The 24,110-nt window shown below is 36.2% G+C and overlaps 7 protein-coding genes across 12 annotated transcripts in view; 4 read left to right on the top strand and 3 right to left on the bottom strand.

The window, feature by feature from the left end:
* Positions 1-3,900, top strand: part of LOC140977982 (protein unc-13 homolog) — a 20,652-nt gene extending 16,752 nt beyond the window's left edge. For all 3 annotated transcript variants that reach the window (XM_073442684.1, XM_073442685.1, XM_073442683.1), the window contains exons 21-25: positions 615-692; positions 772-867; positions 1,646-1,741; positions 1,836-2,019; positions 3,241-3,900. In XM_073442684.1, the coding sequence (XP_073298785.1) occupies positions 615-692; positions 772-867; positions 1,646-1,741; positions 1,836-2,019; positions 3,241-3,416 (630 nt within the window). In that variant the 3' untranslated portion in view covers positions 3,417-3,900. The remainder of the gene's footprint in view (positions 1-614; positions 693-771; positions 868-1,645; positions 1,742-1,835; positions 2,020-3,240) is intronic.
* A 1,167-nt stretch (positions 3,901-5,067) lies between these two features.
* On the bottom strand, positions 5,068-7,206 carry LOC140978846 (heat stress transcription factor B-2b-like). 2 transcript variants are annotated; one of them, XM_073444076.1, is made up of 3 exons: positions 6,999-7,206; positions 6,293-6,582; positions 5,068-5,978 (listed from the first exon to the last, which is right to left on the bottom strand). In XM_073444076.1, the coding sequence occupies exons 2-3, from the start codon at positions 6,533-6,535 to the stop codon at positions 5,349-5,351; spliced, it is 873 nt and encodes a 290-aa protein (XP_073300177.1). In that variant the 5' UTR covers positions 6,536-6,582; positions 6,999-7,206; the 3' UTR covers positions 5,068-5,348. The 2 variants fall into 2 exon arrangements, with proteins under 2 accessions (XP_073300177.1, XP_073300178.1); XM_073444077.1 differs by having other exon boundaries at positions 7,078-7,174.
* A 1,618-nt stretch (positions 7,207-8,824) lies between these two features.
* Positions 8,825-12,760, top strand: LOC140977981 (protein ABCI7, chloroplastic). The gene is made up of 3 exons (XM_073442682.1): positions 8,825-9,848; positions 11,572-11,831; positions 12,194-12,760. The coding sequence occupies exons 1-3, from the start codon at positions 8,964-8,966 to the stop codon at positions 12,507-12,509; spliced, it is 1,461 nt and encodes a 486-aa protein (XP_073298783.1). The 5' UTR covers positions 8,825-8,963; the 3' UTR covers positions 12,510-12,760.
* Positions 12,761-13,885: 1,125 nt separating this feature from the next.
* On the top strand, positions 13,886-16,291 carry LOC140977980 (pentatricopeptide repeat-containing protein At5g46580, chloroplastic-like). The gene has a single exon (XM_073442681.1). It carries the CDS (start codon positions 14,024-14,026, stop codon positions 16,142-16,144), a length of 2,121 nt encoding a protein of 706 aa, XP_073298782.1. The 5' UTR covers positions 13,886-14,023; the 3' UTR covers positions 16,145-16,291.
* A 581-nt stretch (positions 16,292-16,872) lies between these two features.
* On the top strand, positions 16,873-20,482 carry LOC140977978 (DEAD-box ATP-dependent RNA helicase 47A-like). 3 transcript variants are annotated; one of them, XM_073442677.1, is made up of 3 exons: positions 16,873-17,022; positions 17,313-19,122; positions 20,114-20,482. In XM_073442677.1, exons 2-3 carry the CDS (start codon positions 17,471-17,473, stop codon positions 20,157-20,159), a joined length of 1,698 nt encoding a protein of 565 aa, XP_073298778.1. In that variant the 5' UTR covers positions 16,873-17,022; positions 17,313-17,470; the 3' UTR covers positions 20,160-20,482. The 3 variants fall into 3 exon arrangements, with proteins under 3 accessions (XP_073298778.1, XP_073298779.1, XP_073298777.1); XM_073442678.1 differs by having other exon boundaries at positions 16,874-17,022; positions 17,320-19,122; XM_073442676.1 differs by lacking the exon at positions 16,873-17,022 and having other exon boundaries at positions 17,036-19,122.
* LOC140977979 (CASP-like protein 4A4) lies at positions 19,129-21,066 on the bottom strand. Its single transcript, XM_073442679.1, has 3 exons — positions 20,630-21,066; positions 20,194-20,329; positions 19,129-19,643 (listed from the first exon to the last, which is right to left on the bottom strand). The coding sequence occupies exons 1-3, from the start codon at positions 20,875-20,877 to the stop codon at positions 19,458-19,460; spliced, it is 570 nt and encodes a 189-aa protein (XP_073298780.1). The 5' UTR covers positions 20,878-21,066; the 3' UTR covers positions 19,129-19,457.
* A 1,259-nt stretch (positions 21,067-22,325) lies between these two features.
* LOC140979162 (uncharacterized) overlaps positions 22,326-24,110 on the bottom strand; it is a 2,812-nt gene continuing 1,027 nt past the window's right edge. The window contains exons 3-4 of the mRNA XM_073444500.1: positions 23,262-23,860; positions 22,326-22,955 (exon numbers count right to left, since the gene is read on the bottom strand). Of these exons, the coding sequence (XP_073300601.1) occupies positions 23,267-23,860 (594 nt within the window). The 3' untranslated portion in view covers positions 22,326-22,955; positions 23,262-23,266. The remainder of the gene's footprint in view (positions 22,956-23,261; positions 23,861-24,110) is intronic.

The raw sequence follows: 24,110 nt of genomic DNA, 5'->3' as shown, positions 1-24,110 counted from the left end.
TAATATATACTATTTAACTTTTTAAAGTCGGTATATCCCTTTGGACCAGTCAAACGATCAAATTTTTCAAAACTCAAAACATGAAACTTCTATATCTTTGAGTTTTCTACGTCATATCCAAATCTCAAATCATTTGAACTTCATATGAAAATGATGTCACTATTTACCATTTTGCCCTTAAAATTAATTCATTATTTTTCAACTTATCTACGAAAATGTCATCAAAATAAATTGAATATTTTTCAACTTATTTACCAAAATGCCATCAAAGCTATTTTATCGGTGTTTAGTCTCGGGGTCTCATAATGGGCCCACACAAAGGCACATGGCTCATTTCCAAAAGGGTCGTACTTAAATTTTGTGATCATTTTGTTGACCCCATCCCCCCCAGTCGTGTGCTATTAACAACAATGAATCTGAAAGCCAGTCGTTGAATTTTGAGACCTATATCCTCACTAGCATGTTATTGCTGTTTACTTCTTGTTATATGTTACCCTTCAACTAGTTCCGACCTCCAAATCTGTGCAGGGGCTCTATATTTCTAAAACTGCAAGTGCTTACATATTTGGTTGATGGTTTAGTGTGCTTCTTTAATATGAGTGACATGTTTGTAGGCCCTCAATAATGTATGTCGATTGATTGATGAAACAATCAGAGACCTTGTGGTCTCCAGCATTTATAAGGCATCACTGGTATGATTTTATTTTCACTCTGTGTGCATCATCGACTCGTTGCTTTTGTTTGGTTATGAATTTTTGTGTTATTGCACAGGAAGGATTTGTATGGTTGTTACTTGACGGGGGTCCGTCACGTGCATTTTCTGACACAGATATTTCAATGATTGAAGAAGATCTTAGTGTGTTTGAAGTAAGTCAAGTGATATCATCCAAGGGTTGTCAATAATGCATACTTGTTTTGTTTGGTGTAGTATTCCTTTTTGAATGTCATGCATGGCGCGATTACTGTGTAAGATAAGTACACCAATAATACTTTGGAGTTCCACAAAGGGTGATTTGCGCCATGATAGAATATTTTTATTGAAGTCAAGCTATGAAACTCAGTTTGTTCTCTGTTTTTTTGGACTTATTGTTATCTTTTTGGCTTGTCACCTGTCAGTATGGTCTGAATAGCATTGACCATTTACTCTCATTATACAGCAAACTGCTCCTTCCATGAGACTGGTTATCATCTACCATGTTAAGAGGTTTTATAGGACTGGACCTGTGATGTTGAAAAAAATTTGGATAGCAATTTATGTCCTCAATCCTTCTTCAAGAATTTTGAACTAGAACCAGTCACGTGGTGCCGCTTTTCCAGCACTCCTCTCCTCTAAAATATGCAAAACCAAGACCTCAATGGTTTAAATTTTTGTTGCCTTACAAGGCGAAAGAATCTGTAGTCTGTGGTCAGAAAGAATTCTGGTGCATGTTAAGTCGATCAATTTTTTAAAATTAGATTTCCTGACACGATAACCTACTTTGCTGCTTTAAGATACTGATTTTTTTTTCCTGTGATATCCTTCAATTTCAGCAAAGATTTGCATATGATGAAAACTTAGGATTTATTGAGGGGTGCTAACTTCTGCATATGGTTTTTTTGTTTGGTTGTGCTTTAAACAAATAATATATTCTTATATATTTTCTAGGACTTGTTTGTTGCCAATGGAGAAGGGCTTCCTCGTTCATTAATTGAGGAGGAATCAAAGTTTGTCCATCAGATTCTAAGCCTTTTCTCTCTTCAGGTTTGAATGTCCATGCTTTCAGTATTTTACGACTTCAGATATTTCAGTTTTCTCGATCCTTTTCCTTTTACCCGATTCCTAAAATTTGTTGCAGACTCAGTCCGTGATCCAGATGCTGATGGAATCTAGTGAACACATTTCAGTAGATACTACCAGTCCTAGATATGCTCAACGATACTTGGGAGATGCTGAAACATTAATACGGGTATTATGCCACAAGAAAGATAGGGAAGCCTCAAAGTTCTTAAAGAGACGTTATCAGCTTCCTCCATCTTCTGGTAAATATTCATTTCTTTGATCTTAAAGTGTTATGTCTCCTTGTGGTCGAGCCAAATAAATTTAACTTGCATTTTGCATTCTCATCGCTGTCTTGTTTCTATTCTATAAAATGTGTTGGTTGTTACATAGTGTTGAGCAACTGCTGTAATCTTGTTCTCTAATCAGTAACAAACCTGAAGAGTTTTTTATCGTATCCTTTGAACGAGAAGCCAAGGAATTGGAAACCTGGATCTCCTCCCAAATTTTTGTTGTAAAAAAACTTCTAGTTTTTGCACCAACCTTGTTTAAAAGTATGTACTATAGGAGGACAAATGTGATGTGATGCATAGTGACATTCTTTTAAGCTTCCACTTGTTTAATTTGTTTTCCTGCCATGTACAGTTTTGCTTACATCATATGTTCAGTTCTTTACTACGAAAACCTCTGGATTACAGCTACTGTCCAGTTCATGGTGATTTGAGCATGTAGGGACTGAGTGCTCTTTCTTTTTTTGCCTGTGGGAAGTTGTGTGGGATCTTTACTGGTATCTGTTCCTCTCTTTCTCTTAACCGATGCTTGGGTCACAAGGTCTAGCTACCACGAACTTTTTGTAGCCCTTAATGTGTTTCATTCAACTATAACTGCAGCTACTTGGTGAATAGCTTTTTTTCACTATTGACAAGGAATAATTAAACAAATAAAGTTGGTATGAGGATGGCAAATATATTAATACTTAACAAAAGTTGCATTTTTTTCGACATATTAAACTGAAATTTGGGCCTAAAATGTTTTGAAGGGGGAGAAACGAAGGTCGGTTGGTGGATAGAGGCACATACCGTTCTCATGGAGGTCACATGAAAGTCAAAATATAATATGCATTAAAGCTTTTTAGAAAACTATCTCCGCACAAATGTGCAAAGTCTTCTTGTAATCATCTAATACAGTACGCAAGTGTTGGATTATAAGAAATTAACAATGTGGGTTTCCTGTAAATTTTGTATTTTAACAGGTCTTCTTGTTTCATCTTTTGGTGATTGTGATGTTCATCCTGGGTCCTTATCTTTCCAATTTGATGTCCTTTTAATGTTTATTTAGAACCGATTTCCTTTGTCTGCTTTACTTCTCTTGATGTTTAGGAAACTTGGCCTGTCTCCTGTACTTGCCTCATGGAGCTGGGGCAAAGCTTCCGAACCATTCATCCTCTTAACTAGAAAATCACTAATTTCATGAATTGAATACAGATTATGGCGAAACTTCATCAGAGGATTCTAGTTTCCATTCTCCTTTATTGGCAGATATTGTGAAGCGAAGTGCATCCTTTCGATGGTCAGATAAAAGTCAGAGCAGCTTCAAATTTATGAAGAAGAAACTCCAAGAAGCAACGTGGGACATAAAGCATGTGACATGGTCAAAATAGCATAAAATCAAGAACATTAAAAAAAAAAAACCAGTGTTGGCACCACCACCATTCCACTGAGCTAAAACCGTAGATACGCGAATGAACTTTTTCCAAAGCGTGTGTGGCAGGCAAAAAACTCTACCGATTTTCTCAAGTGCTAATCAGTGCAGGGAGTTGTCTGTTGTGATGTTTTTGAGATGAAAAAAGAGTTCAATTCAACACTTGAGCATGAGTATGCAGTTGGCTTTTGAAAATTTTCGAGGCAATGTTTTCATGTAGGATTGCTATTGTCTTTTCGTCAAGAATTATTGTAACATTGAACGATTAATTTATTTTCAAGTTGTAAAATCACTGTGATTTGTAATTTCTTAGGCCATTGATTACATCCTCATTTGAGAAATAGACAAGATGAAAACATTTTAGTTCTCTCACGCTCTCTAACATTTCTCGCACCTCTAGCAGCTCATTGAGGAAAAATATTAGATAAAGGCTTCATTATTCATGTAGCATTCTATTATATTTGGTGTTCTTGATTGTGAATTGGTGGCTGCACAAGAATTTTCTTCTTCATATTTCTCTGATGATAGCCTAAATTTTCAAAATTTTAAAGCCCATTTTCACCATATTGATTGATGTAGAGATGAACTAAATATGGATTGTTGTAGATTTTGTTTGATGTTTTTGGACTTATGCCACATTAGTGATAATTAGTCATTAATTTTAATCAGATACGATAAAAATTAACGTCGATGCAGTCGAGAAAAACTTAATTGAAACTGAGATAAAAATCCACTTGAACATTGGAATATTGATGCAACATTGTGAAATCACTTGGCCACAGCTACGTAAAATTTGAGGATGACAACTAGTGGTATACACATAGACCAATTAATTTGGTTAAGTTGGTAAAATCAGATGTACAAGTAAATCAACCACCTTAATCAAAAATCGACTCAAGCTCAATATTGAACTGAGATTATGAATTTGTATCTTCAGCTTAAATGCTCAAATTCAACTATGTTTTTATTTATACATTATTTAATACCATTTAAGATAATATTCTTACTTTTTTATATAAATAATATATATTTGAAAAAAAAAACATTTTCATTAGAATTGAATATTTGCAGATCTAAACAATACAAATGAATTCACCGTGAAAGTCAAAACTGGAGTTTGAGCCCAAATTCAATTCATTCTTTCGAGGAAAATGCGTCCCATCTTCGTCTCACACGCAGTAGGACGTATTCGAAATGAATTATTGTACTACAAGCACCAATAATTCGAGCCTCTGAAAATTGGTTTCTCAATTATGTTGTGCTATTTGTCTAATCATTTTATCGTCTTTATTTGGAAGGCCGTCCTTATTTTGTAATCCGTATAGCTAAAATATTGAGGAACTAGCCCGACCAAGCCCCACTTGTTTTAAGCCGATGGACACAAAATAATTAGGCTGAGTTTGAAATTTTTTTTATTTGTATTCAGAATTATCGAATTTCAATTATACTCGAATACACAAACTTTTTTCAAACCGAAATCAATATCAAATTATTTAGTATGAGCAAGACGAAAACCCCGTTCGAATATTTTGAGCTAGATTCGAACCCGCGCCTTGCGTCTCAAGCAAAGAATATATAAAAAAATTTGAACTTGACTATAACTAATTTGAACCGTATAATTTCATTCATATTCAGCGGTCTGTTTACTGCCTAAACTTAAATAAAGAAAGAAACTCTGGTTGCAATTGGGGTCATGCTCGTACAAAACTAATTTAAGTTGGGACCTTCTTTTAGAATCAAGCCCATCAATCCTCTTTCGGAGCAAGCCCAACAATTCTAACGGCCCATCTCTCAAAATACACACGTGTCTCATTATCCACTAATCGTACATTTAATTTATCCACACTAAAATTAGACACGAGGGTCAAGATTTGCGCTGCTCCCAGTTTAATCAACACCGGGTCTCATCTTCGATGCTCCTCTTCAGTCTCTTGGCCGCTAACGAAACCCCAAAAATTTTGGGGAAAGTCTCGTCATTATCATCTTCCGCCTCCCCTCCGCCGTCGCTCATAGTGGCGCAGCCGCCTTCATCCGTCTCAGAAACCTTCGTTGCATCCAATCCTCTCGCCTCCGACAAACCTATCTCGCATTGGTTTGTAGCATAACTTGACATCAAACCACAAACTTCACTAAATAAACTCTTCAATTCATCGAGCTTTTGACTTAAATGCGAATTCTCTTTTCTCAACCTTTCGTTTTCTTCAACTATGTCCGACACTGACGTGCAAGCAAGCAGTATCGCAGTCGGAGGGGCAGCGGCGGCGTTGACCCCCGGAGATGAGTTGGAGGAGACAACCTGCTCCTCCCCCGAATTTGTGGGAGAGACTTGGATAAAAGCTACCGGGGATGCTGCAACGGTTACTGTGTGAGCATTTACTGGCACAGCCTCCGTTGGCATCGCTGACGTCGCGACGACGGTCGACATTCTCCGGCGATGAATATCTTTAAGTAACGCTTTTTCACCCTTTCTGAAGTAATCATTTGCGAATTCCCATCTATCGGGAACAAGTTTCCTGAACCCCTGCACATTTAACCAAAACAAATAATTGAAATTAGAGAAAAGAAATCAATTTTGTTGATCAGATTGTATTGAATTTCGTTAAAACAATACATGAACAACAGGTTAATTTCTTGTAACATCGGCATGGATAATCATTTCTTATTAAATTAAATAGGGGAAGCACAAATAGTTCCATGGATGAAATTTTTCCTGTAAAAAGAAAATAAAAGAGCACTGTCTTTTACGAATTATTTCAAAAGTTAAATTACAGAAGAAACAAATACAAACAATTACTTGAGCAACAAATAGACTGGGATTTTTCAATAAGAACTTACGTAGGTGTTGAGCTGACGAACAAAGCTAGAGAAATTGTTGTGTTTGAAACATTTAGGCAGTAAATCTCTGGCGAATTCAGCTGGTCGCCACACAATAAACCCCGTTCCATCTTCGTTCCAAGAAATCAAATCATCGGTCTTTGGATCGTCCACCAACTGGTATGTTTTCGTCAAAAACAGCGTCGGAATGGACCTCTGCGACTCTCCAGCACCGCCACCTCCTGTCGCAGAATCTCTGCTCATTGCGCATTCAAGTTCGATATCCTGGGAGCGCCGAATGTTAAGAAAACCTAAAAAGAAACAAACTTTTTCAAATATTCACTGAACTGCTGCAACAAATTATTTAACAGCAATACGCATTCCACACATCAAGCAGCCGGCTAAATATCAGATCGAAGCAAAACAAAAAAGGAAGACATGAAGAATCCCGAAATAAACAGCGAAAACACAGCAAAAGGTTAAAACTATAGACATACATATATATATATAGATACACACACACGTTGCATCTAAAGCCTGATAAATTCAAGATCCCTATAGATTCAAAAAATGAGATTATTCCCCCTTAATTAACATCTCCTAATCATAGAAACAAAAGCATCTATTGTCTAGATTTTAGCATCAAATTATTTTATCCGTAAACAAAAGAACAAATATGCAAAAAACAATAACCTGAAATAACAATAAGAAGAAAAAATCTCCAAACCTTTTCAGCTTCAAATCCAGAACAATCAACAACAAAGCTATAGCTATGCTATAGCTATAGCAGAGAGCAACACACACACCGGAGGCGTGAGAATGGGAGCTGGCGCTTTTATCTTTCTAGAAGGTTCCTGGTAGAGAAGGAGATAGAAATATTTTATTATATTAAATACGATGTTTCGAGAAAGTGGTGGAACTACTGGGGCCCACAGGATTAGGGTGTCTGGGTCTCTCGTTTTCCAGAAGTTTCTTCGCTTGTCTCTTTTAAGGGAATTGATCGAGTGGTTCCGATGGGAAGCTCGTTGCTGCAATCCTTGCTCAGTCTAATTTTGTTATTCAATTTTTTATCCAAATGAAACTACTACAATTCTTTTTAATTTAGCAGCTACTAATTATATGTGTTGTGTGATAATTTTTAGATATAACACGAAAATAATATTTTTAACATGAAATATCCGATTAAAATATTGTCGAGTATAGAATATGATCAACTCATCATCACATGTAAGAGAGAAAGATTTGGTAGCATCATATTTAAATAAAAAAACAGTAAAATATATATAATTTGTCATTTTAACTACATGAAAAATTACACGTAAGACTAATTGTCCTTCTTTTGATATGTCGTTGATATAATATGATCCATTAGTCGTATGTATATTTAATACTATGCCTAAAATCGCAATTATCTTGCCAACGCTTTATCCAACTTTTCTTAATCTAACGTTTGAATTATTTTGATATTTTATCTAGAGATATAAAAGTGAGATTATAGTATCACTTTCTACATCTTATTTTTTTTTATATTTTCTACATCTTATTTTTATGAGATGATGAAAATGGTGATATAACCGATCATTCTTCCCAAGTTATATATATGATTTGAGTAGGTCTTCTAAGAAATGATCTCGACCATATTTATATATGGAATAAAAAGTAAATAATAATTTAATATAAAAAATAATAATTTTTTTGGATCAGGTTGGATTGAAATCCTACACTCTGGGGGCCGAATTTAGAGACCATGAACAAACGAATTGTTTGGGATTTCTTTCCAAGTTTGGTTAAGATCACAATTAGCCCATATTTGATCAAGATAATGCTAGTAATAACATTAGCCCATACGGAATGTGTTATTTTATGTGTGTACATGATTTGGTAGAAAAAATGGAGTATTTTTTTTAAAAAAATTAAAATGAGAGTTATCAATTTTTAAAATTGAGATATTAGAAAGAAATATGGGAAGTTGGTGAAAAATCCTCAATCAAAACATTTTTTTGAGTTCACTCCCTACCCACAAAATTGTGGTACTATGTCATACAAATTGTGGTACACTTCATGTGGAAATGTGGTACACTTCATATGGAAATGTGGTACTAAAAAAGTACCCAGGGACTGAACACAAAAAAAACGATGGCTGGAGACTGAAGGTCAATTTCCCGAAAGAAATATGATGTAAATACAATTATAAAATATAGAGTTGGGTGATTAAAAGAATTAAAATTTTTAAAAATCCACCAAAGTAATCAAAGATTTAACTATAATCCAAAATAATTTTCCAACATACTTTAATCATGACTTTTTTTTTCCTAAAATGATTAGTAGGTCTATTGTGAGACAGTCTAATAAATCTTTATTATTGAGACGGATCGATCCTACCGATATTTACAATAAAAAATAATACACTTAGCATAAAAAGTAACACTGTTTAATGAATAATTCAAATAAGAGATCAATATCACAAAATACGATATAACACAAATTATTCAGTCCTCCGAGAACACACACACCAATTTCTTTAGCAATAAAAAACACTAATTCTTTATTTGTTTGCGGCCTTTTCCATTGACTATCTGCTCTTCACAAAGCTGGTGGGCGAGCTTCGGGAAACATTACCGGTGGCGTAACCTCTTCCGACGGCGGCGGTCTTCGTTTTTACGGTGAGTGTGATCAAATCCTAAGAACTCAGATGATGATAACTACCCTTTCAATGTCTATCCCAAGCCTGGGCTCTTACCTTCCCAAATTATCATCGCCATCGCGAGCCACCAGAACTAGAGTTTGTACTCAGCCTCGAACACTTGCAATCCTCTCGGACCCACACGTTCTGCGTCTGGCAGAGACTCTAGAAGACTCCATTCCTTCAACCTCTTCCACTTCCCCGCCTCCTCCTCTGCAGAAGCTGAGAGACATATCATCCGAGTCCCTTCTTTCTACTCCCTGGCCCTCTCGGAAGGACGAGGCTTTTAGATTCACAGACACTTCGTTTATCAAGAATTCCGATGTCCAACCGGTACAACCTTCCTCTTTGCAATCCCTGGCTTCCTTAAACGTTTTGGGCGATACCCTTTTGCCCAATCTTGCTATAGTTGATGGTTATTTGGTAGATTCTTTGTCACATTTTTCTGAATTGCCCGATGGGGTGTTTGTTGGTACTCTGTCGAGTGTGAATTCTCACATGATTATGAATAGGGTTTCTGAATTTGCGTCCAGTTTTCAGGGGGATTTGTTTTGGTCACTTAATGGTGTTGGTGCTCCAGATATTATTGTTGTCTATGTACCAGAAGGGTGCAAGGTTGAGAGTACATTGCATTTGAGGTTTCTTTCGTTGAAAGGGGACAAGAGTGATTCAAAAATGCTGCCTATTTCGAATCCAAGGGTGCTAGTTTTGGTAGAGAATGGAGGAGAGATCAGTATAGTTGAGGAGTATATGGGTGCAGATGGGGATGAAAAGTGTTATTGGACCAATTCAGTTATGGAAGTTGTCATCGGGGATGGGGGCAAGGTTACCCATTCTTACATTCAAAGACAGTCCATGGAAGCAGTGCATGTGAAATGGACCTCAGTTCGTCAGGTTTGATTTTTTAACATCTAGTTTTTAGGTCAAATAGTATGTTCATTCTTAACTGTTAAATTTATTTGATGTGCGGTTATTGTCCTTTTTACAAATAAATTTGGTGCAGATGAAATGCATGATAGTTAGTATACAGTGTTCCCAATAGAATACCCATTATGTCCACGTGGATTCATTCCATTTTTCATGATTAAGTTACCTAGTCTTGTCATGGAGCAAAGGTTTTTTTTTACACTTTAGATCTGTGGAGTCGGGGGGATATCTTACTTGGCTTCGTTATAGTATCTGACCATGTTCTACTACCTAACTCCATTAGAGATATATTGTATATCACTTCTCTTGTAAAGATTAGAAAGCTGATATTGGAAATACGACGACTTTATTGATAACGACTCTTTACTGCACAACGTCTTTTGTAAAGATGAAAAACTGGATATTGGAAATGCAATGACTTTATCCAACGCTGACTAGTTACTGTGCCAGCAAATGTATGGACCAACTGCCCCATACAGTTTCTAGCTTCGGCATGCTAATTTAAATTAACATAGGAAAGTGAGAGTTTATCATCAAACTAAAATTTCAAAACAACATAGTATTTACAATTTCAAAACTATTCAAGTTTGGGTGGGCTCGCTGAGTTAAAAATACAATGTTGTGTGGATGTGGAATTGTGTTCTTAACTTTGTACAACTATTAGTGGCCGAGCATGAGCGAATAGGCGATGTTTTATGTGTTGTTGGATGCTACGGAAAGAGATGAATATGTGTAATGTCAAATTGATTTAGCTTTTGATTTTCACCTTAGAAGTCAAAAACGTCTTCTGTAATCAATATAATATAAGTATATAACCATAAAAAGAACTAAATAAGTATGTCTCTGCCCCTTCTTTTCTATTTTAGTGCTCCTATGACTCTTTATACGCCAAAAGTGCATGAGAGACAGCAGCATGGATGCAACAGTTTGTTGTTGAAATGACTTAAAACAAAAAGAATGCATGGATGCACAAAACTTGATGTGGAGACTCAGAGGATGACACGCTCTTAAATCAAAAAGCTTTTTTGACTCTTATATAACCTTTGAAAACTGTATTTTTTGTTGCTTTTGTTCGCCAGTGGGTTCCCTACACTGGAAAGTTCAATAATGTTTTCGATTTTCTTCTTCACCTTCCTCTGCTTGGACGTCACAATTGTGTCCCAGTATTCACTGCTTTCTGGAAAAATTATAACATCTTTATTTCATTTTATTTGTTCTTTTATGCTGAAAATGGTAATAATATTTTACTTCAGTGTTACAAGCTAAAACTATAACCATCAATGAAAATTTTGAAGATCACAGTACCAGATAAGTCTCTAATCCTTTTCGCTGAGGTTGGTTACCGAGATGATTTATTTTTGCTGGTAAAAACCTTCACCTCACATAACTATGAAAGACTTAATATAAAAGGCTATTTTGAAGCCTTCCATTTGAGATTTTCAAGTTTTTGCATTATCTACTGGATGGAACAACATATACCTAAAATCAAATTGTTTATTAGTAGAAACCTGAACCTACGTGACAAAACAGCAGTCATATCCACAACCTGATAGTTGGCTAAACTGACGCGTACTAGATGCTAAATTTTAACCATTATGCAACCTTCTCTACAATCGATTGAAATGCTCTCTAGAATATATTGCTGAAGTTTCTGATCAATTGATGTTCTAAACTGGGATCTAATATACAGGAATCAACAAGTGTTTATGAGCTTACAGAAGTCAGCACTGGTGGAAAATTAAGCAGGCACAATGTCCACGTGCAGCAGGTCGGCACGGATACTACAACTGTGTTGTCAACATTTCATTTGTCGATTGGCGAACAGTTACAAGATTTGCATAGTAAACTAGTGTTGGACTATCCACGTGGTTTTTCTAGGCAACTTCACAAGTGTATTGTTGCTCATTCACTAGGGCAGGCTGTTTTCGATGGCAATGTTCAAGTCAATAGGTATCAAAACTTCTCATTTGTTTTTGATAATTTGGTGCAACAAATTATCTGGGGTAAAAATTATTTCGAACATATATAGGTTCTATCACTTGCTGTGAGTTCATCTTTAGCTTTGGAATAAAATATTTGAGATAGTTTCAGTAATATTCGAGTTTAGTAAGAAATCATTAGAGGTAACTCAAAAAATTAGGAAGCGGCTTGGTTTGTTTGTGTTCTTAATCTTATCGATACCTGAAAAGGAAAAGTGAAACGGCTAAAATATGTTAGCACATGCCAAATTTTACATAATTGAGATGATTCTCACGATTAATGACATTGCATGAGTTTCATACATCTATCATAATCACTGCTGTTTTGTGCAGAGATGCTCAGCAAACTGATGCAGGACAACTAACGAGGACCCTCCTTCTGAAGCCTCGTGCGACCGTAAATGTCAAACCTAATCTCCAGATCATAGCCGATGATGTCAAATGCTCTCATGGAGCTGCGATTAGTGATTTGGAAGAGAACCAGCTATTCTACTTTCAAGCACGGGGAATTGACATAGAAACTGCAAGAAAAGCTCTCATCTTCTCATTTGCAGGTGAGGTTATACAACGTTTTCCTGACCCTTGTGTTCAAAAGACTGCCGAGAATTTGATAAGGAAACTGCTCAATCCTACACTACCGTCGAGGTAATCACAGATTCATCGTGTACCAAGTCGCAAAATTTAATTGAAGTTAAATTTGTTATTTGAAACTCCTAAGTTATTCTTGTAGATTTATTGCTGATTTAGATGTGAGTTTACCTTATAGGGGTATTAAGCTTTTGTTTTTTATTCTCAAGAGAGAATCAATATAAATTATTTTTTCAGCAATATGCATCAAGTGTAAGAATAATCTTGATATATGTAATATAGATGCAAAGTTACTTGTATGGATTAACTCTATTTTCCTCGGTCTATTTTCAAGTGAGTAGGTCTCAAGAATCTTTATCTGTGAGACGGGTCAATCCTACCGATATTCACAATAAAAAGTAATACTAGTATCATAAAAAGTAATATTTTTTCCTGGATGACCCAAATAAGAGATCTGTCTTACAAAATATGACTCATGAGATCGACTCAAACAAGTTTTTGTTTTTTCAAATAATGTTTGATTGAATTCAGGTATTGCGTAACACTGTAAGAACTGATATTAGTTCTCAGTTGATTTTGGATCGGTGGTATAGTTAGTTTCTTCATCAAAATAATAATAATTAGTTTTAAAGACATTGTTTGACTCGTGAGACGTGATTACGAATGTTGAGATATAAAAGAACATCGAGTCTAAATATTAAGTAACGCAAAACAGTTTTAAATATTTTAGATTAAATATTATTATGCTAAAGAATGATAATTGAGGGGGAAAAGTTTAGACTAGATGATAATCACTGTCTGGAGTGATTTTTGACTCTTTCTTGCTCCAGGCCGTATTGGGATCGAAAAAATAATGATTCCATCTTCGAATAGTAAAATTTTATTAAATTTAAATTTGCACAAAAAAATTGTGATGAGATCGTGTCGAAAATTTACTCTTTAATTTGATAAGCTTCTTACGAGTCCTTTTCATTCGCTAATTTTCTTATAAAGTTGTTGATTTATTCAAACCATATTCCAAGAAATAAAATATCTGACGTTGAAACATAAGATTGGTTCAACTTTACGAAAAATCAGGGGAAGGTATATTTTTTGTCTAAAATTTTAGAGACTATATTATAATTAAGAGCTTTAAATATGATTTTTATAGGAATTTTTGACGAGTAATTAAAATAGGATATTTTATTCTTATTTTTAAAATTTATTCTTCTTTGTAGTAATAATTTCTTCGATCGGGGTGACTACATAGTAAATTTGCATATACCATAATATAGTCAATATAAGCTATATATATATATTTTTTTAAAAAAAATGAGATTTAATTTATTTTTTTTTAAATGAGATTTATAATTTTTGTAGGCAAATCCTGTTCTTCTCGTTTGAACACACACCGCTCTTGTTTTATCTTGTGTAGTTTGTGTGCCTTCACTCTGTTTAATGTACTGCTTCGTTCCATTTGAATGCATATAAGGTAAGGTTACTTGGAAAATCTCTCTCAGAACAAACATATCCATAAGCATGGGGAAATAGGTATTCTCACCAATAAAATTTCCAGAACCCCCATTCTTCCATCCCATGGCAACAAAAATTTCTCTATCACCTTACCACCACTCTTCCGCGACGAACCAACGTCAACCGCCTCCCTTCACCACCCCCGCTCAAGTTCCCAACAAGAAAAGATTCACATTTTTCTGCAGTTCAAGCAAGAGAGCACCTTCGTCACCTTCCGCCGTAGCCGAAGAGCAAAAGAATCAATCTTTGGCTGAGCAGCTTTTGCCCTTATCCATCACTCTTCTTTCTGATAATAATGCAAATAAAACCCAGCTTTTATCCAAGCCCAAATCCACTTGGGTTAACCCCACAAAGCCTAAGCCTTCCATTCTTTCTCTCCACCGCCACAAACGCTCTACTTATTCGTACAATCCACAGATGAAAGACTTGAGAGAGTTTTCCAAGAAACTCAATGAATGTGAGGAATCCGAATTTTTGGCTGTTGTTGAAGGAATTCCAACTGCACCCAGTAGGGAAAATATGCTTTTTCTGCTGAATGGCTTGAGACCATGGCAAAAGTCGCTTCTTTTCTTCAATTGGGTGAAAGCCCAGAATTTGTTTCCCATTGAGACAATATTTTACAATGTTACTATGAAGTCTTTGAGGTTTGGCAGACAGTTTCAACATATTGAGGAACTTGCACTTGAAATGATCGAGAACGGAATTGAGTTTGATAACATTACCTATTCCACTATTATTACTTGTGCGAAAAGATGTAATATTTTCGACAAGGCAGTGGAATGGTTTGAGAGGATGTACAAGACGGGGCTGATGCCTGATGAAGTTACTTATTCTGCTGTTTTGGATGTGTATGCGAAATTGGGTAAGGTTGAGGAGGTGCTGAGTTTGTATGAGAAAGGGAGAGCTAGTGGGTGGAAGCCTGATCCAATTGATTTCGCTGTTCTTGGTAAGTTGTTTGGCGAGGCAGGGGATTATGATGGAATTCGGTATGTTTTGCAAGAAATGAAGTCTCTTGGAGTGCAACCAAATTTGGTTTTGTACAACACACTGTTGGAGGCTATGGGTAAGGTTGGGAAGCCCGGCTTGGCTAGAAGTTTATTTGAGGAAATGGTGGAATTGGGGGTCACTCCTAACGAGAAGACGTTGACTGCATTGATAAAGATTTATGGGAGGGCTAGGTGGGTTAGAGATGCATTGGAGCTTTGGGAACGAATGAAGTTGAATGGATGGCCTGTGGATTTCATTTTGTACAATACATTGTTGAGTATGTGTGCCGACCTTGGGTTGGTGGAAGAGGGCGAAAGACTGTTTGAGGACATGAAAGGTTCCCAGAAAAGCAAGCCGGATAGTTGGAGCTACACAGCGATGCTTAATATTTATGGGAGTGCAGGAAACGTGGATAAGGCCATGGTTTTGTTCAAGGAAATGTCCGAGGCTGGTGTGAATCTCAATGTCATGGGGTGCACTTGTTTGATCCAATGCTTGGGACGTGCAAAGAAAATTGATGATTTGGTTAAGATGTTCAAAACCTCAGTGGACTGGGGCGTGAAGCCAGATGATAGGTTGTGTGGCTGCTTGCTATCTGTTGTGTCATACTGTGACGGGGACGATGCCAACAAAGTTCTTTCTTGTTTAGAGCTAGCAAACCCGAAATTGGTTGCCTTAGTGAAGCTACTGTCAAATGAAAACATCACTAACTTAGACATTATAAGAGAAGAGTTCAAGGGCATACTGAACAGCGCATCAGTTGAAGCTAGGAGACCATTCTGCAACTGTTTGATTGATATATGCCGAAACAGAAATCTCCATGCACGAGCCCACGACCTTTTGTGTATCGGATCTATGTATGGACTATATCCTGGTCTGCATACCAAAACACAAGAAGAATGGCGATTAAACGTTCGATCTCTCTCTGTTGGTGCAGCTCATACAGCATTCGAAGAATGGATGGGCACTTTGGCTAAAATCATCGAACAAGAAGAAACTTTACCTGCTTTATTCACGGCCAACACGGGAGCTGGAACTCATAAGTTTTCTCAAGGTTTAGGGAGTGCCTTTGCTTCCCATATGGAGAAACTTGCAGTCCCTTTTAGGGAAAGTGAGGAGAAAGCTGGTTTCTTTTTCGCGACTCGAGAAGATTTGGTGGAATGGGTTCAATCAAAGGCTTCTTCTGCTGCGGCTTAACCGTCAACAAACATAATGTTACTGTCAATTCAATTTTAGCTTTGAGATTTCCATTCTGAATGCTGTAAAGTGTCGTTAAACCCAAACTACAACAAATTATATTGTTGCATATCAACTTAAATATTTTTTATAATTGAGTTTCGAATATGAGACCTTGCAAAACCGAACTCCCCGAAACCCAAAGTAGCCAAAATAATAAAGAATAGATCTTTTGTGAGACCGGTGTCACGAATCTTTATCTGTGAGACGGGTTAACACTATCGATATTCACAATAAAAAATAATACTCAGCATAAAAAGTAATACTTTTTCATGGATGACACAAATCAGAGATTCGACTAATGAAATTGATCTGTAAGATCGTCTCACAAGAGTTTTTGTAAATAATAAAATCTCTTAAAGGATTGAAACCAAATATTTCTTTAAAAATAAATTTTCCTTTGAGTCTAGTCTGATTAGTCGAGTTGATTATGAAAAAAAATAACTCGAACAACTTAAAATAAATAATATATTTAACAATTACACCGACTAATCATACCGAATTATTCAATTATTTTAATTAAATTGAAATCTTGATCACTCTCCTTGTGTTGTTTTGCTACTCGTTTCTATTATTAATATTTTCCAAATTTAAAATAATAATAAGTGATTTCAAGTTTAAACAAATATAGGAATTTCTTGTATTTTTTAAAAGTTAATTACAAAACTTTTGTTTTAGGGAAAAAAAACTCAATTTAAAAGTTACGAAAATACTAATATAGAAATATCTCAAAGTTAGAGGGTTTGTAGAATTATCTTTTAGCTAAAATTTGGGGCTTTACTGTGAATTCTTCAGCTTACCATTCAACATCGCTGTTATCTGCAACATCATCTTCTTAGGTATTTGTCTCTCGCACAATCATATAATTATGCATGTACGTAGATTTGTGCGAGCTTGAGTGCGTCAGAATACGAATAGTTTGAATTATGTTGTTGAAATATGAGTAACCGTGGGAAGCATTCAAGCTATTTGATAGAATGACTCAATTGTTTTGTCATGAAGTTTCAATTCTATCTAAGCTATTTGAGTTCATTCATTCTTTTTAGTTGACATAAATTGTTTTTTCACGGCCTAGTCATTGCATCAATCTTAAAGTTTTGTTCTTTTTTCCTTTCCTTTTTATTGTAAGTTGACAGAATGCCCAGAGATTGAATCGATACAAACGCTACTTTAAGAATTGGGTTTGCAACTTTATTGTGTAAATTTTCCGGAATTGTTGCATCTGCGGGGCCGTACTGCAACTTTGAGTATATTGCGTTGCAACCGATCAATTTGTTACGAAGAACAATGCATTCTTTATCAGCCACGAGGGTGCTTCTTTTTTGTGGTGATTCTTTATCTCTTGGAAAATTTTCGGGATTTTCACGGGCAAAACCCTTGTACAGAAGTGTTCGCTCGATTTGTCGGATTGGTAATGGGAATGAACTTCTAACCCTTGAAACTCTTGGATTGAGTGATGAGGTGGAGACAACCAGGGGAAATGAGAAAAATAAACTAAATCTTGGGATTTCCACAATTGAAGTCCCCAAAAGGAGAGAAAAGAACGTTAGTCATAGAGAAAATAATGCGGTGCAGATGCAAAAGAAAGTTGATATGGAGGCATTGGCTCCCTTTGCTGCAAAGTCTTTCTCGGAACTTGGCCTTCCGCCTTTGTTAGTTGAGAGGCTAGATAATGAAGGTTATAAAGTTCCCACAGATGTTCAGGCTGCAGCTATTCCCTCAATCCTTAGTAATCATGATGCTGTGATTCAGTCCTACACAGGTTCAGGAAAAACACTGGCATATCTTCTTCCTATACTTTCTAAAGTGGGGCCACTAAAGAAGGATGGTGAACCTAAGAACAAGATGAATATTGAAGCAGTGATTGTGGCTCCATCTAGGGAGCTTGGAATGCAGATTGTGAGAGAAGTTGAGAAGCTACTTGGACCTGCGGATAAGAGATTGGTTCAACAGCTTGTAGGAGGTGCAAACAAGTCGAGACAGGAAGAAGCACTTAAGAAGAACAAGCCATTCATTGTTGTTGGGACACCGGGTAGGCTTGCAGAAGTAAGTGCAGGAGGAAAGCTTCATACACATAGTTGCCGTTACTTAGTTTTAGACGAGGTGGATGAACTTCTTTCATTCAATTTTAGGGAGGATATGCATCGTATACTGGAGCATGTTGGTCGAAGATCTAGTGGTGGTCAACATGCTATGAATGGTTCTGAAACAAGGCGAGTGGAGCGTCAGACTATAATGGTATCTGCAACAGTACCAGTTTCAGTGATTAGGGCAGCTAGAAGTTGGGGGTGCGATCCACTTCTTGTCCAGGCTAAAAGTGTAGTCCCACTAGAATCGTCTCCGATTGAATTGTCAGGAATGCCTTCTGATTCCGGTCCAGGTACAAACTTGCAAGCTCAAGCCCCAGTTCAGAGTCTACCTCCTTCACTAAAACACTATTATTCTGTCACAAGGATACAGCACAAGGTGGACACCTTAAGAAGATGTATACATGCGCTTGAGGCGAAATGCGTGATCGCTTTCATGAATCACACTAAACAACTAAAAGATGCCGTATTCAAGTTAGAGGCTCGTGGAATGAAAGCAGCAGAGCTTCACGGAGATCTTGGAAAGCTCGCAAGGTCATCCATCTTAAAAAGGTTCAGAAAGGGGGATGTGAGGGTGTTGTTGACAAATGAACTTTCTGCTAGAGGATTAGATATACCAGAATGTGATCTTGTAGTTAATTTAGGGTTGCCAACCGACTCAATTCATTACGCGCATCGGGCTGGTCGCACAGGACGTCTAGGCAGGAAAGGTACTGTAGTCACCATATGCGAGGAGCCAGAAGTCTTTGTAGTGAAAAAGATGCAGAAGCAGCTTGGGGTTACAATCCAGTCTTGTGAGTTCACAGAAGGAAAACTTGTTGCTGAAGTTGAAAACACGGTTGATGTTTCAAGGTGGTGATATTATTTTGTTTAAATCATGTGATTTATGGTGGCTTTTATGTTTATTCCTAGCTAGATCACTGTTTTGGGTTTGATTGTCACTGCAACTTAGGAATCAACTTGTGGTTTTTCCAATAGTTCAATGAAGAATGTAAACTAGCCAGACTTTTTTATAGCTGACAGCTTGCGAACTTGGCTTGGTAAATTTTCATTCCATGTTATTGTCTTTAGATCATTCTGAAGGGGGATGAAATTGAAACACATTTCCAGCATTGTTCAACCACTAAACATTTAAATTAACATACATAATGTAGAAAACCGTATTTGGCTCCCTGCATAATGCAGAATCACCATATAATTCTCTTACAAAATTTGTAGCCTGATAGGAGTGCATTGGCTGCAATAATTAAGAATGATGCGAAAGACATGGAGATAGAGACAATAGCTGCCTTCTTAAGTGAATTCCCATTTTCCATCTGTTGTATTACTGGTACGGCTACAGAAGATGATGAAATAAGGAGATACCCTGCCAACTGTTACACGGGTGATAAGATAACTATTTTGAACACTCCTCCATAAAAAGAGAGATAATTTCGAGTTTGGGTGATTTCTATTCTCAAAAGGTTTCCATTTCTAACTATTTTTTGCATTGGGTGGGTTTCTTTTTTTGTTGGTTGTTTGGGGTGGAAGATGTTCTTGTGAATGGAGAATTTGATCGATGGACTCTGATTATTTTTCCTTCTGAGCTTTTAGTATTGTGGAGTTGGACTAAACATGAGATGTTGAATGAACTCTAGACATGTAATCCAACTTCTGAAAAGACACATTCAAGTTGTCAAAAATGGACAACATTTGGGTACTTACCTGTATTTATTTTGAGATGACTTCAGTCCTGAAATGGGTTTTTTGATTCTGAAAATATTTGTTGTCCACTGATATATTTCCTGGGTTCGAAATGTTCCATCGCGAATTTTTAATTTAGTGTGTTCTTTTCTTTGTGCAGGCGTACAGTTAAGGTGACAGAGGCGGAGACTAATGAATTTGTGTAAATGAAGATATGGTCTTCACTGAGAGTACACTTACTTGATCAAAAATGAAGCTGATGTGGTCAGATATCATGTCCGAGATGAAAATGCCTCTATGGGAAATATCACAAATGCATTTGAAGAGCTGATAGGCTGCGTAAAGGAATGAAAGGATGTTCACGCTGAAGCAGTACCTGTCCATAGTTAAACCAAAAAACTGTTAAAACTTATTTATCATAGGACTTTAAGCTATCCCATATTCATATGTTTAGTATTTTTATTTTCTAATTATTGTCATCCAAATGTCTTGCATTTATAAAGATTTTATCCCATAGTTTTGATATCGATGTCATTTTATGTTCATCTATGCAGTGAATGATAATCTATGCAGTGAATGATGACACCGTGAAAACTATCTTGCGTATGCGTTAGCAAGTTGTGTTTGTATGTGTCATGTGTGGTTAATGACTTTTGCAGTGGTTAGTGATGCTTACAGTAGTCCAGGATAACTGCAGAATCTGGAGGATTGATTTTTGAGCTTGGAATTTCTCGGTGATATTGCTGCTAGTGAGAGAGCAGAGCCGAAGGCCAAAACAAGTGCCAGAAACCGAAGAACGAGATTAATTACCTGAATTGGAGGCCTCGAGCTCCATCTGGTCGAAGCGATTGAGGTTGAGTAAGGTGACGGTGTTGGCAGCCGTGGCTGTGGCGATGTGTAAGCCGAAACTGTGGCATTAGACATAACTCTTCTACAGACCACTCAGCTATCTCTGCAACAGTTGACTGTCTTTTGTCCGGTTTTTTCATTTCTGTGACATATGTACCCTTTTCTTGCAAGGAAGATATGTAGGCAATTTTCTAATTTTTAATGTTCAACGAACTCTGTTTTAAGGATAGGTTGGCTAAACAATTATGGTTTTCCCCCCCATAATTGCGGTCAACGATGCTGAAAGATTTAATTTTTAAATTTCCTCTGTTTTGTAAGAATTGAAGTTAATGGCCCCCGAGTTTATTTGTCCTTTGGCATTTTTTTTTTTGTGAGTGAGAGGGATTGTGACTCGGTGATGTCACCTTTCTTTAAATACTATGGTCGATCGGTCTTGTATGGTTTGCCAACACTTCAAAAATGTAAGAATATTACCCTTGCCAACATTTTTTGTTATTTACATGATCTATACTATTATATTAAGCGTGAGGACATGATAATAACTATCTAGAGAGGACATCAACTTTTTTTTTTCAATTTTACCATTATATGATATTAATATTACACTTTTGTTTTTTGTTTTTTTTTTTGTTTTAATTTCAACACACACTTTTATTTTTATTTATTTTTATTTCAACAATTCAAATATCAATTTAGTCCCTCCATAATTTGTCGAATTTCACTTTAGTCCATCGATAATAATTAAAAAGATTGTACACACACGCATCGCGTGTGCATAGTAACTAGTAGTTATTATGATGTAATATATCAAGGCCAACTCCCTAGGAATTAAATACGAAAATCAAGCTTGGTAAAATATATTTCTATACATGATGTATTAATTTATCGATTTATCTTCTGATTTATATTTTTTATTTTCTAAAATATGTCTTCATGTTATAATGGCATAAACCACTAAATTATATGATATGAGCATCTTAATCTTTTTAATTTCAAATATACTTTATTTTAACTATATCATATATTAATATTTGAAGCTACATATATTTTATTGTATAATCAATTCAATCACGTACATAGTTATGCATTATTGTCATTTACCAAGTAAAGGTTAAGTAATTCGGAGAAATTATGGGATCCACCAAATCAAATGAACTGTTAATAAATCTAAAGTGGTCGGCGAGACACCGTAATCAAGTCATTAAAATAATCGATGCCTATAAACATACTAAACCTATAATTTGGAAAATCTTTAAAAAAACATAATGAATTCAACTCAGTATTGTACTAAAAACACCATTTGATTTCTGGATGAGAGAATATAAGATACATATTATTAAAAAAAAAATGTAAGCGTCTAACCACTTGTAGAATTTACGTCAAATATGACACAAAAACAATGACAGTTTATTGTTTTATCATTTGCACCAAACATAACAAAAATTATTAAACTTTTGACAAGGACATATCAAAATTAATCTAAAATCGAGCTTTTAGTGAATTACCAAGTGAACGCAGGCTTTAATATTTAGGTTCTTACTTTGTAATTTGAAATCCAAACTACGTAAAAGGCCGCTGTAATCCTGTACTTGCGCACTATTCCGTTGGGTTTTTGCATCTTTTCTTTACCATTATATTCAAAAGTTGATTTCTTTGTAAGGGCAAAAATACATGAGACAGGAAATTTTCCTCGAAACATATTTGCTTTAGCAATCAGCATCGCCAAAATTGCATCAACTTTCATCAAATATAATTATCTATATCTTCAAACGGCTTTCCTTCAAAATCTTTAGATATCTCCCTCTATTCATCATTTACCCCCAACCATCTGGAGAAAGAGATTATTTGTTATTTACAATCAGATTCCAAATATCAGCATGCTTCCCACAAGTATCTTAATGAAAATATACCCAAGCACGAAAATTCCAGTACTTGATCCTAGAAGTTTAGCTGTCAAAATATTGGCAACGAACACGTGAAGTCTCTAGTCTGTATTATTGTTTCCTTTGTACGGCCGAAAAATATTATATAATAGACCAACTAAATGGGGCGGTGATGAACGAAATCAAGGCATGGCAGATAATTCCTTGCAAAGTTACCTAAGGTAGTTCTGTAGCTGAATCATATCTCTCTTAGGAATTAGCTTTCATATCCTGTTGATAAAGAATAATTACAGGGGTCAGGTATGTGGCGGGAGAGTAAACAAAACAAGAAACTTCAAAACCGTTTGGTAATAACTGAAGAAACAAGAATACAGGCTTAATCTGCAAATCCATGCATCAGAATACGTAGATAATAGTACTATTACTCACTTAAAACTATTTGGAACCCGAGTATGTTTGTTTCAGGTCCCTTTAGGATAAAATTGAATCAGTGTGCAAAAGAGACCGAGGTTGGATGAAGCAATATTCCTTTTGGAAAGATAAACATATATTAAAAATAAGCACATTTGAACTCACTTGTTTCATGGAGGCAACCTAATATCTGCACCAGATTTATTATTCGAGGATGGAGTTGTAGAATCAGGGACATGTCGTCCAACAGTGGTCGAATCCCACTCCAAATCAAATGCATATTCTAGACGTCTTTCCAAAGCTTGTCCAAGAATTGATTTTCCAGATGCTGATACCATAGATTGCACACAATCCTTCTCAGTAATCGAGTCAGCACCATTAGCATCATTACTGAAGGAAGCGCTAGAAATAATTTGAGCTGGAGCGCTGAGGCAATTTGAATATTGGATTTCCTTCAAAGTTCTCTTTCTTATGATTGAAGGAGTGCCTTTATAAGTAATTGCCAACTTCATTAGCATACACTCTGGACAACTAGTGCCACTAGAGATACTGAATGACAGGTTCGCAAGGCAGGAATGACCATGCTCAATGCTATTTTCAGGACCAATGCTCTTGCCAGATGACTTCAAAACAACTGAATCATTCACATGTGATGGCTGGAAACCCAAGTCATTCTCCATGTGACCAGCCAATTGAGATCTTTCACAGGCTTTGTTTCTTTTTCCAGCCCTTANCTCCGGCCATTGAAAATTTGTTGAAGCTTTCTGATTTCCTTTAGATTGAAGCATTCTAAACACTCCAACACTCCTTTAGATGGTGTATTTGCTGTATGAGATTGTGTGTTTAGGGACCTCAATGCCTTCGGTATTTATAGGCACACTCAAACCATCACCGAGTGTTTTGGGAGCTCGAGATTCAAATCAAATTTGTATACGCATCTCAATTTTCAAAATTTGAGGCTGCCGTGTACAAATTTTCAATACGTTTATTTTACGAGTCACTATTTTCTTACAT

Source organism: Primulina huaijiensis, chromosome 6 (assembly GCF_012295235.1).
Source record: "Primulina huaijiensis isolate GDHJ02 chromosome 6, ASM1229523v2, whole genome shotgun sequence".
Taxonomy (NCBI): Eukaryota; Viridiplantae; Streptophyta; class Magnoliopsida; order Lamiales; family Gesneriaceae; genus Primulina; species Primulina huaijiensis.
The sequence above is the reverse complement of the archived record's forward strand: the minus strand, read 5'-3'. Positions and strand labels throughout refer to the sequence as shown.

Excerpts from the sequence above, each read along its gene's own strand:
- LOC140978846 (XM_073444076.1), bottom strand. The coding sequence starts at position 6,535 with ATGAGCAGAGATTCTGCGACAGGAGGTGGCGGTGCTGGAGAGTCGCAG. Across the intron at positions 5,979-6,292 it reads TTCGTCAGCTCAACACCTAC|GGGTTCAGGAAACTTGTTCC; the intron begins GTAAGTTCTTAT and ends TTAAATGTGCAG.
- LOC140977981 (XM_073442682.1), top strand. The coding sequence starts at position 8,964 with ATGATGATAACTACCCTTTCAATGTCTATCCCAAGCCTGGGCTCTTAC. Across the intron at positions 9,849-11,571 it reads AATGGACCTCAGTTCGTCAG|GAATCAACAAGTGTTTATGA; the intron begins GTTTGATTTTTT and ends TCTAATATACAG. Across the intron at positions 11,832-12,193 it reads GGCAATGTTCAAGTCAATAG|AGATGCTCAGCAAACTGATG; the intron begins GTATCAAAACTT and ends TGTTTTGTGCAG.
- LOC140977980 (XM_073442681.1), top strand. The coding sequence starts at position 14,024 with ATGGCAACAAAAATTTCTCTATCACCTTACCACCACTCTTCCGCGACG.
- LOC140977978 (XM_073442677.1), top strand. The coding sequence starts at position 17,471 with ATGCATTCTTTATCAGCCACGAGGGTGCTTCTTTTTTGTGGTGATTCT. Across the intron at positions 19,123-20,113 it reads AACACGGTTGATGTTTCAAG|GCGTACAGTTAAGGTGACAG; the intron begins GTGGTGATATTA and ends TTCTTTGTGCAG.
- LOC140977979 (XM_073442679.1), bottom strand. The coding sequence starts at position 20,877 with ATGTCTAATGCCACAGTTTCGGCTTACACATCGCCACAGCCACGGCTG. Across the intron at positions 20,330-20,629 it reads TGCAGTTATCCTGGACTACT|GTACTGCTTCAGCGTGAACA; the intron begins GTAAGCATCACT and ends AACTATGGACAG. Across the intron at positions 19,644-20,193 it reads TCAGCTTCATTTTTGATCAA|TTGGCAGGGTATCTCCTTAT; the intron begins GTAAGTGTACTC and ends CCCGTGTAACAG.